The 10,360-nt window shown below is 48.4% G+C and overlaps 1 protein-coding gene and 1 pseudogene across 3 annotated transcripts; both read right to left on the bottom strand.

The window, feature by feature from the left end:
* Positions 1-1,483: 1,483 nt before the first annotated feature.
* On the bottom strand, positions 1,484-1,628 carry LOC111591486 (uncharacterized; annotated as a pseudogene).
* A 279-nt stretch (positions 1,629-1,907) lies between these two features.
* On the bottom strand, positions 1,908-2,920 carry LOC100275075 (uncharacterized). Of its 3 annotated transcripts, none has more exons than NM_001317854.1 (2): positions 2,669-2,920; positions 1,908-2,577 (listed from the first exon to the last, which is right to left on the bottom strand). In NM_001317854.1, the coding sequence occupies exons 1-2, from the start codon at positions 2,834-2,836 to the stop codon at positions 2,212-2,214; spliced, it is 534 nt and encodes a 177-aa protein (NP_001304783.1). In that variant the 5' UTR covers positions 2,837-2,920; the 3' UTR covers positions 1,908-2,211. The 3 variants fall into 3 exon arrangements, with proteins under 3 accessions (NP_001304783.1, NP_001183844.1, NP_001142735.2); NM_001149263.2 differs by having other exon boundaries at positions 2,041-2,571; NM_001196915.1 differs by having other exon boundaries at positions 2,023-2,904.
* Between the last annotated feature and the right edge of the window lie 7,440 nt (positions 2,921-10,360).

Raw genomic sequence — 10,360 nt, forward strand, 5'->3', positions numbered from 1 at the left:
CATTACCATCTAGCTGAACATAGACAAAAAGCAAGGGCTAAAATGAATACTATTTTGGGATGTAGGGAGTAATACAAATAGAGTTTATAGAGGTTTATATCGTTATGTGTGTAATACCCTATATCCTTTTGCTGATCTTAGATAATGGTATGCAGAAGATATATAAGATTACAGACTCAAGTACCATGAACTCTAAGACCTACTATAGGACACTAGCGTGGTGGAAAGTCTAATACTAACTATAGTTACCTTGGTGGTCTCCCTTGCAGAACTAAATGGGTTGGAATTCGTGATTGTATATGACTAGGGTGGATCAACCTAGATTATATGTTGCTCTATCACTCTCCTTTATAGTTCAAGGAGGCAGTGATCTTACATGTACATGCCTCCAGCAGACCCTACTTGTCATCGAGCCAACTGTCCCTATCTTGTCTCAACCCTGTATAACAGTCCTTTGCCTTATAATCAGTCATATGACGTAGATCGAGCATGTGTCAACTAATCATACTTGTTAAACTGACTTTACTGAGTGCCTTAATGGTGTTAAGTATGATTCATGTACTATAATTACATTATTGTTCCTCCATACTGCCTAGTTATGGCTATATGGATTTTTCATCTCATGGGAGCCAATAAATGCGAGAACATACTTGCACAATGTCCCCTGAGCATGTATCAGGGTAAAGGTGTGCATTTAAGGTCATGTATCACATTTAACTTGATACACATTCTTGGTCATAATCTTTCCTTCCTAAGGTAACTATCAATCCTACTAGAGGTGCAAGTAAGATAACCCGACGTCTAAGTACGTCGGAGTCTAGGGCAACTGACGTAATGTAATTGGTAGCCAGAGCATCATTTATCACTTTAATGTATTTTTCGATACACTCCGTATTTGCATGCATAGTTACGAGATAGGTCTACGTACTATGTAGTGGTCTTCAAGTGCCCTGAAGCCTAAGTCGTATGACAACACACTAAGTTAGACCCGCAATATCGCTTATCGAACATTAATGCATTGTGCTGGAAACTTATCTATTAAGGTATTGCGAAGGGATAGTCTTTAGACCATTAGATTTGGGGTCCATCTCTTGGGTTTGTACTATCTTTTCTGGACCGAACGCACTCTTTTGTCAAGAGATAGGATCAAACTTAGCCACCCTAAGTCCCCAACTCATCCGAGTGACCCTAGAGCCCTAGAGGGTATGAATCCTAGTCATTAGGTACAAGGTTGATCCTTTTAAGGGTCCCAAGTCTTATGAAGTGTCTCGAGTGGCCAAATGTTACAACGGCTTAGGCGCCGACAAAAAGGATATAGTGATCCATCACCAAATAGACCCTAATAGTTAGCCTATATGTCTTGATTCTTAGTGACTAAAGTTCAATCAACTAGGTCCTAGGGATTGAAGCAGGGACTGAGTTGGATTGAATGAGCCACAAAAATTCCATCCCACAAATAAAACAGTCAACAAGTACAATGTTTGTACGTTGCGACGACACACAATCATATTTGATACCTATAAAATTAAAATAATAATGCCAGAGTAAACATGTGGTCTATATATAAGATATTAACTGATAAGAACAAATATCACACCTTATCTTAGCCAAAAGGCTGAAAAAAATATGAGTTGAAAATGAGTCTTTTTATAGATCGTTCGGTCGTTTATACTCCTTTAGCTAGTGAGGTGGTACTATGTGGGAGTGATGCGCTATGTGTGACTTTCTATCATGTTAGGTTTGGGTCTATCGTATTGGGCTTAGGTGATTTCTCAAAACTCATATATGGTATAATGGCCCATAGTTTGTTAGACGAGAAACAAGGTAGATGAATAGACCTATATGTTTTAGGCGTGATGCACTACACATGGCTGGTGGTTTAAAAGAGTAGAGAAGAGAAGAGAATAGAGAGAATATCGTATGTTTATTTTGATTAACTATTACAGTTATTTCAAGCGAAATTGAAGCTGGATGAAAAACAACTTCACAGCAAACATATATACTCTCCACATCACGCGTGATAAAGCTAAGCCAAAATAATATTATCTCCGTTTTTGAATATTTATCAGCCGCTAGTTCATTTTTTACTAAAATGTGGTAAATAAAAAAACGGAGGAAGTATCATGCATGAGCGCACGTGTGGAAGTGGTACAAATATATTTCTCCCGAACAAGCTCACTGCAGCTAAGCTAGATTTTCTCTCTTCCCTCTTCAACAAGCTCCGACCTTGTGAAGCTCCAGCGCATGCACGGCTCGCCGGTGGCCTAGCATGTGTCCACCCTCCCAGCCGCTGGCCTGCTGGCAGCCGTGGGAGTCCAAGAAGTTCTTGCTGAGGTCCCTCGTCACGGACCCACCTGCGCGCTCCCGCGGCGGCTGCGGTGGCGTCGGTATCCTCTGGAGCGACGACCACGCCGTCGCGAGGCCGTGGTCCGATGGCGACCCGCACGCCAGCTGCTGCTCCCTGTCGTCCTCGGCGATGGTGTCCAGGCTCCTCGGCCCCTTCCTTCGTCGCATGACCGACACCACCTGCGGCGGCGCCACCTCCGTCGTGAACCTCGCCGCCACCTGCGCCTGCGCCTTCGCCATGCATCGAGGAGTTGATAAACACACACACACACACACACAGTAAGAGACGGTATCTCTACTCGCTCTAGTTATGTGTATGTACGTGGCCGTGGTCCGACGGTGACCCGCACGGCGCCAGCATCTCCCTGTCGTCCTCGGCGATGGTGCTCAGGCTCCTCGGCGCCTTCCTCCGCCGCATGACCGACACCACCTGCGGCGGCGGCGCCTCCATCATGAACCTCGCCGCCACCTGCGCCTGCGCCTTCGCCATGATCGAGGAAATGACGAACACACACACACACAGCTCGCTCTAGTTTTGTGCATGTACGTACGTCTTTGTTGAATCGCGAGCGTGTGCGGCTAGAGTTGGCGATGGAAGCTTGCATTTATACTGAGCCAGCACCCAGCACCTGCAAACGCGCACGGTGCGACGCCGTGGACCATACGGTGGCGAGACGTGGACAGCGCCGTCGCCTCTCGGACGCAGATCGCACAGCTGTGCGAACCCAGTTCGCTTGCACGTCACGACGCTAACAGCCTGCCTGCAAAATCCCAAGCGAACGTCACGTTATACGGGCCAGCCGCCGTGCGCGCGCGGGCAAGGCTACTTCTGGCGGCAGGCAGGCACGCACATGCACATGCGCCTATGCCTCGCTCTCGGCGGCGTTCGGAAGCAAACAAAGCATGCCTCCATGCGCAACGCGGCGGAGCGTTCAACGGCGGAGTTAATTCGGCGCGCGTCGCGGCGCGGGCTCGTCGGTGTCCGTCGCTGCCGTCAGGCTAATGGCGCCTTTTTGGTTTAACGAGCGACGCCGACGGGCGCCGACCGCCGCGCGACGTGGCCGGTGTGCTTTGGTGCGGGGCTCCGGGCGATCCGCCGTCCGCGTGTGGCCATGATCCGCTCAGGGAACGCTTGGCCTATCGACGGTAGGCGATCGGAGCGCACGGGCGCCGGCGCGCGTCGTTCTCCGTTCATGCGGGCCATGTGGCCGCGCTCTCGTCTGGCGCTATCCGCGTGTGAGATGTGTGTGCTGCGGTGCCGTGCACTGTAGGGCACGCTGCAGAGGCGTAGCAGGATTTTTCCTTAGGGCCAACACATATATAACTATATATATATATAGTTATAATATTAATAAATAGAGTATATATATATATATATACTCTACTGTATTTAAGTGTAAATTTTTTCGTATGTTGTCTCCTTCAGCGAGCACAACAAGGAAATAAATTTCCTTCCTGTGAAAAATATCCAAAAAATAGGGTGTGAAGGATTCAAACTCTACTCACTTAGTAGATAGCACTTGGCTTCTACCACTACAACTTATGTTTGTTTGTCTTCTACCACTACAACTTATGTTTGTTTGTGTTATATAAATGAGAGATATTATAAATATATTTATATAGTAATAATTTAAAAAATAAAGAAATATAATCGTATTTAAATAAATATCTTATTTAAGTACATCTAACTATATAATATATAAAACCATAGCGATGTACGGTCAACTAATTAGTATGTAATATACAATAGCCACAAATCATAACAAGTAACTTCCAACCCCACTTTTGACTACGCCACTGAGGGCACGCGAACAGGGGACACAACATTTTTTCCCTAGACACTAGCACCGTACCATGGTAAGTGGTACAGCTGGGCGTTCGGGTTTACTCGGTATTTCGGGTCGGGTTTTTCGGGTTTTTTTATATTTCGGGTTTTAAACATTTAAGCCCGAACTCGTACCCATAATGTCGGGTACCCGTAATTTTGGGTACCCGTACTTTCGGGTACGGGTTCGGGTAATATCAAAATACCCGATATATTCGAGCATGTAGCGTTTAGCAACAATATTTAAAAATTGAAACAGTGAAACAATATTCCAGTTGAGATGTCACACATAGTCATATAGCATAGAGCACACAGTCACAGATTCACTAATAGTATTAGTCTCGCTATCACACATAATAGAGAGCAAGAGAACACACCAACACAAGTACACAACAGTAGTATAGTACACACATTCTCCACTCTCCACTTCTCTAGCACTCGACCACTCTCCAGTAAACAACCGCACAGGCACAGGCGGGCGCACAGCAAAGTAGCAGACACAACCGCACAGGCACAACACTACAACACAAGTGCACAACACTGCATACTAAGTGCATAGGCGAAAAGGCCAAAAGCACCACTCCATGTCTGATGTCTCCATACCATAGTACATAGTCCATACATGTACGGTGTACCTGTTCAACAGCAAAAGGCAGACAACAACAAGGTAATTAGTAAAGAGCAGAACTAATAAAAACAGCAGCAAGGCAGACACCAGCACGACAGCACCACTCAATAGCACACAGACAGCATCACAGGTCACAGACTCACAGCAACAAGGTAACTAATAAAGAGCAGGACTACATGTCTACATGACAGCAGCAAGGCAGCAACCAAAAAAGATGTAGATGGACTAATAAATAGCACACAGACAACAACAAGGTAACTAATAAATAGCAGGACTATACCAGCATGAAGCCAAGCCATGAACTAAGATGTAGATGTTCCATGGATGGTGTTGCTTCCTATTTCTGTACCTGTTGTTGTTGCTTCTTGTTTTCCTTTTCCTTTACCACCAAATTCTTCTTTTAGTTCTGCAATGAGATAAAAACACTGTCTAGTTAATATGTGTTGATATGCAATGAACCATTCAATAATAATGAAAAAAATAAGGAATGTTAGACCTTTTTCTAGCATGGTTAATTCTTCAAGGTTTTCTTCAATATCAATAGGTATTGACCACCTCAACCAATCTTGTGCGCATACTAGAGCTTCAAGCATGAATGGAGTAAGGGAGCTATGGAAGTCATCTAAAATGCGCCCACTTGTGCTAAATGCTGACTCTGATGCTACAGTTGATATTGGTATAGCAAGCACATCACGAGCCATGCGAGCTAGTATTGGAAATCTCTGCTCAGATGCCTTCCACCATACTAGGAGATCAAGCTTCATTTCTGTGTCTTCAGTTTCTTCAGAAAGGTATTTGTCAAGTTCAGACTTAGTGTTGTTGCTTGAACCAATGCCTTTGCCTAGCCTCATTTTCTTAGCAACAATTTCCTTCAGCTTCCCTCCTCTACCTCTACCTTCCTCTACCCCACTTGACTACGCCACTGAGGGCACGTGTAACGCCCTGAATTTGGGGGTAGAATTTTTTTTCTTCTTTTCTCTCACCAAATTCAGGCGTTACTCTTTTCTTTTCTCGTTCGCTCGCTAAACCTTGACCTTTTTCGAAGTTCTAGCGGGACTTGGTTTGGATTTCCCGTGTAAAGAAAAACCCTAAATTACTTTATGTTGTTTGATGCACCATGCCGAACCATGCATTCTTTGATTGCTTAGAAATGTAAGTGCATTCATCTAGGAAGATCGGATTTCGAAAAGGAGAAAAACCCTTTCCTTTCTTTTCTCTTTCTTTCTCTCTCCCCTCCCTTTTTCTCTCTCCCGCGCCGTGGGCCGCCCCTGGCCGGCCCAGCCGGCCCAGCCGCCCCCCCCCGCGCGCCCCTTTGGGCCCATTGGCCCAGCCGCCCCCTCCTTTTCCCCCAATTTCCCCAAAATCCCTCTCCCTCTCCCTCATTCTCTCTTCCCCACACCAACCGCCGCCCCCTGCCCTAGCGCCGCCCCTGCCCTAGCGCCGCCCCCGCCGCTCGGCCGCCCGTCCCCGTCCCCGGTGAGGTCCCCCTCCCCCTCTCCTCCCTCCCCCATCTCCCCTCCCCCTTTCCCCTCGCCGCTCGGCCGCCCGCCGCCCAGCTCGGCCGCCATGGCCGGCTCGGCCGCCCCCGCGCGCCCTGCCCCGTGCCCGCCCGGCTCGGCCGCCCCTGTGGCCGCCCGGCCTCGGCCGCCCTGGCCCCGGCTCAACCGCCCGTCGCCCCTGTGCGCCCTGCCCCGCCCCCGGCCGGCTCGGCCGCCCCTGCGCGCCAGCTCGGCCGCCCCCTGGCCGGCTCGGCCGCCCCCTGCCCCGCGCCCCCCGCCGGTTCGGCCGCCCCTGCCCAGCCGCCCCTGTGCGCCGCCGGCTCGGCCGCCCCCCGCCCCTGCCCCAGGCCGGTTCAACCGCCCCCTGGCCGGTTCAACCGCCCCCCCTTTTTTTCTTTATTTTTTTTAATTTTATTTTCTTTCATTACTGTTACTTATTTTATTTTAGGTAGGTTAATCATTGTTCATATTATTGAAATAGGAAACTTAATTTAGAATTTCGTTATGCTAGTTATTCATACAATTAATTGTTTATCCAGTCCAATGTTGATCAACTAAAAACGACTAGGTTTCCATTAGTGCATATAACTGAATTCTTTTGTTAGAACCAATTGTAACTAATCATTAGTGCATAAGCTTTAACCCCCCCCCCCCCCGCGAGACCTTTTCCCGTTTCTTTCTAACCATAATGAGTGCGATATCGAATGTCATACCTGATGCATATTCACCTTATTTGTTCCCTTGTATGATGTACTGTTTGTTTCCCAATTTGAATGGATGAATGTATGTATGCTTGCAATCGCATAGAGAACGATCCGGTCGAAGAGCCCGAGGAGCTCGCAGGAGAAGCCCCTGAGCAGCAGTCGGTTGGTGGAGGCAAGTGTCCTTTGACCTATCTATGTCCTATTCATTATTTAATTCACCTCCCGCTTTACACATTTATGCCTAAGGATTGACTAGCTTTTGTTATCCATGTCCTTGTTTACCTATCTGGGTTGGATTATTACTGTTTAGCTTTATGCTATTGCTTAAACTCTAATCAATGAACATGATGAGATTATCTATGATACGCTGTTTTCCCTTCTCTTATTATGATGTGGTACTTGTGGTCATCAAGGGGGCTCGAGCGGTTTCTCGAGTGCCTCTCCGTAAGGACCTGTTCTATGGATGACCGCCCGGGAAAACAGTGCAACCATGAGGGTAGAATGGGGTGCCCTTAGCTGAATAATTAGAGGATCCGGGGTGTAGTTCACTTAGCCGTCGTGCCGTCAATGGGGCTCGGTGTATGCGGCTCGCTCTGCCAAGTTTGGGTTCGCCCCTTGGGGAGGAGTGCGGTGCATTTAGGAAACCTAACGGGTGGCTACAGCCCCGGGGAATCTTTGTAAAGGCTACGTAGTGATGCCCTGCTGGGTCACCTTGGTAGTGATCAATGGAGAGTCATGATCTCCGGGCAGAATGGGAATCACGGCTTGTGGGTAAAGTGCACAACCTCTGCAGAGTGTTTGAAAACTGATATATCAGCCGTGCTCACGGTTATGAGCGGCCAAGGGAGCTCCAATGATTAGTGGTACTTGATCAGAGATACTTTGGTACAGATGGTTATGAGATCGATGATTCTGGTTATGACTATGATGCTGGTAAGTGGTGCTCTTTCCGTTTGGAAAGGAGTACGTTTGGGTTAATAACTTGGGTTAATGCTAAAACTTGGCTTTCTACTAGTAAGTAATAATCTGACCAACTAAAAGCAACTGCTTGACTTATCCCCACATAAAGCTAGTCCACTACAGCCAAACAGGATACTTGCTGAGTATGTTGATGTGTACTCACCCTTGCTCTACACACCAAACCCCCCCATCCCCAGGTTGTCAGCATTGCAACCACTGCTCAGTCGAAGATGAAGCTGTGGAAGGAGACTTCCAGGAGTTCCAAGATTACGACGAGTTCTAGGTGTGGGTTAGCGGCAACCCCCAGTCGGCTGCCTGTGAAGGCCGCGGTTATCTACGTTTCTTTTCCGCACTTTGATTTATTGTAAGAACTATATGGACGTCTCAGACGTATGATGTAATCGACTATTTCCCTTCTTAATACTATTTTGAGCACTGTGTGATGATGTCCATGTTATGTAACTGCTGTGTACATGAATAACTGATCCTGGCACGTACATGGTTCGCATTCGGTTTGCCTTCTAAAACCGGGTGTGACATAAGTGGTATCAAAGCCGTGCTGACTGTAGGACCGCTAACCTAGAGTAGAATGGTCGTTCTAAGGACTATAGACCTCTGTCTCTGCCTTGACTTTGATATCCCTTCAAAAGTTGGTCATACCGACCAAACCTATGTTCTACTATATATAATACCTTGCTGAAAATCATGTTTTATTCTAATCCTTTATTTACTTATGATTCATTATTTGCTGGTCATATTAATTCTGTTCTCACCCTTTTGCTTGCGATGTCTTTTGTAGATGGCTCGACTTAGACACACTGCACGAAAGTCAGTCATCCCCTTCTTACCCTCCCGCCTTGCTGAGCGTCCGCTTCGCCGTCCCGTGGCCGGACAGTCCAGCCACTTGGAGAGACTACACCACCGCCTGCGTGAGGAGCAGGAATGTCGACGACAGGAGCAGCAGGGCTCTTCCTTCTCGCTCCAGCAGGAGATAGAGTCTGTGAGGAGCTGCTCCCCTGTGCTTCCTCTGGAGCCGCCCCCTGCACCACCACTGGGCGCCCCAGCTTCTGGAGTAGCTGCTGGAGGAGACCCAGACGACGGAGGTGGCGACGACAGCTCGAGCCACGACACCGACTTCTCTGCTAACCCTGAGCCGGAAGGATGGGTTGCTCGACCCATCACTCACGACGCTGCTCGCGGGTGTCACTTCCACGATGCGCTCGACACCCTGCTACGTCGGGCATTTAACCGGCATACTTGGTCCGTCGAGTATCGCTGTGTGGTCTACCAGCACAGTCGCGGGGTCTACCCGGACCGCTGGGAGGCGACCTGCTTGGTGCGCTGCCCGGAGAACAGTCTCCAGGGTGCGGAGGCCTGCTCAGAGCACTATTCTATCTCTGAGCGGGACTCAGCTGAGGCAGCCATGCAAGATGCTGCACGGCGTGCGCTTTCGCACTACTGCTCGGTTTTCGGTGGGGCAGCTGACGGTCTTGACCTGAAGTATTACCCCCGCCGTCCATCTGGCAGCACAGGAGGCGTGATTGTCTCACCTGTCGGTGAGGGCAATCCTAGGTTGAGCAGCACAGTCAACCTAGCCGTCGTGCTAAACACGGAGCTGGACCATGCATTAGATGAGCTGAGTAGGGCTCGTGCTGAGATCGCCCTGCTGTGGGCTGAGCGCGCGGAACGTCGTCATCTGGATGGTGGTTCCCCCGCTCCCGTTGGGACTCAGCACCCGTACCGCTCACCTCAGCGTGGACACCAGTCTTATGGCAATCCCGACTGCAAGACCAAGATAACTCTAGAACCATAGATCGTTAGAGTTGGATCTTGTAATTAATACGAAATATATACATAGAAGCTTCAGTTTTAGCTTTAGTTTCGGTCTTAGTTAGTCTTAGTTAGACAGGGTAGTTTGCTATATCCTGTGCATTTATGTTTGTCATGATGAACTATGTTTGGTTTGGATCTTTGTAATGACTGTCACCAGAGTGTGGGTATCCCCTGCATTTTGGTTTATCTATTATGTTAATGGAGTTAGTTATATAGTTGGGAAACCCCTTTTATTCCACTTTCCTTTCTATCTGAGAAGTTGTGTGGTCTGTGTTGGAGATCAGTGAAGATGCTCATCTGTTCAGTGCTGTTGAAGAATTCTATTCTCTTTTCTTATGCTGCAAGATTTGCCAGATCAGTTCTGATGTGTGGTTGCATTCTGCAGATGTCAGAGAACAGGCGCAGAGGAGGAAGGCGTGCTCAGCAGGAGCGAGCCGCTCAACAGGAGGAGGTGCCCCAGCAGCAGCACCTGCCGCCCCCGCCCCCGATGTCCATCGAGCAGATGTTTCTGATGCAGACTCAGGCAGTTCAAGCCATCGGTCAGACTTTGGCCGCCATTCAGCAG

Source organism: Zea mays, chromosome 4 (assembly GCF_902167145.1).
Source record: "Zea mays cultivar B73 chromosome 4, Zm-B73-REFERENCE-NAM-5.0, whole genome shotgun sequence".
NCBI classification, from domain to species: Eukaryota; Viridiplantae; Streptophyta; class Magnoliopsida; order Poales; family Poaceae; genus Zea; species Zea mays.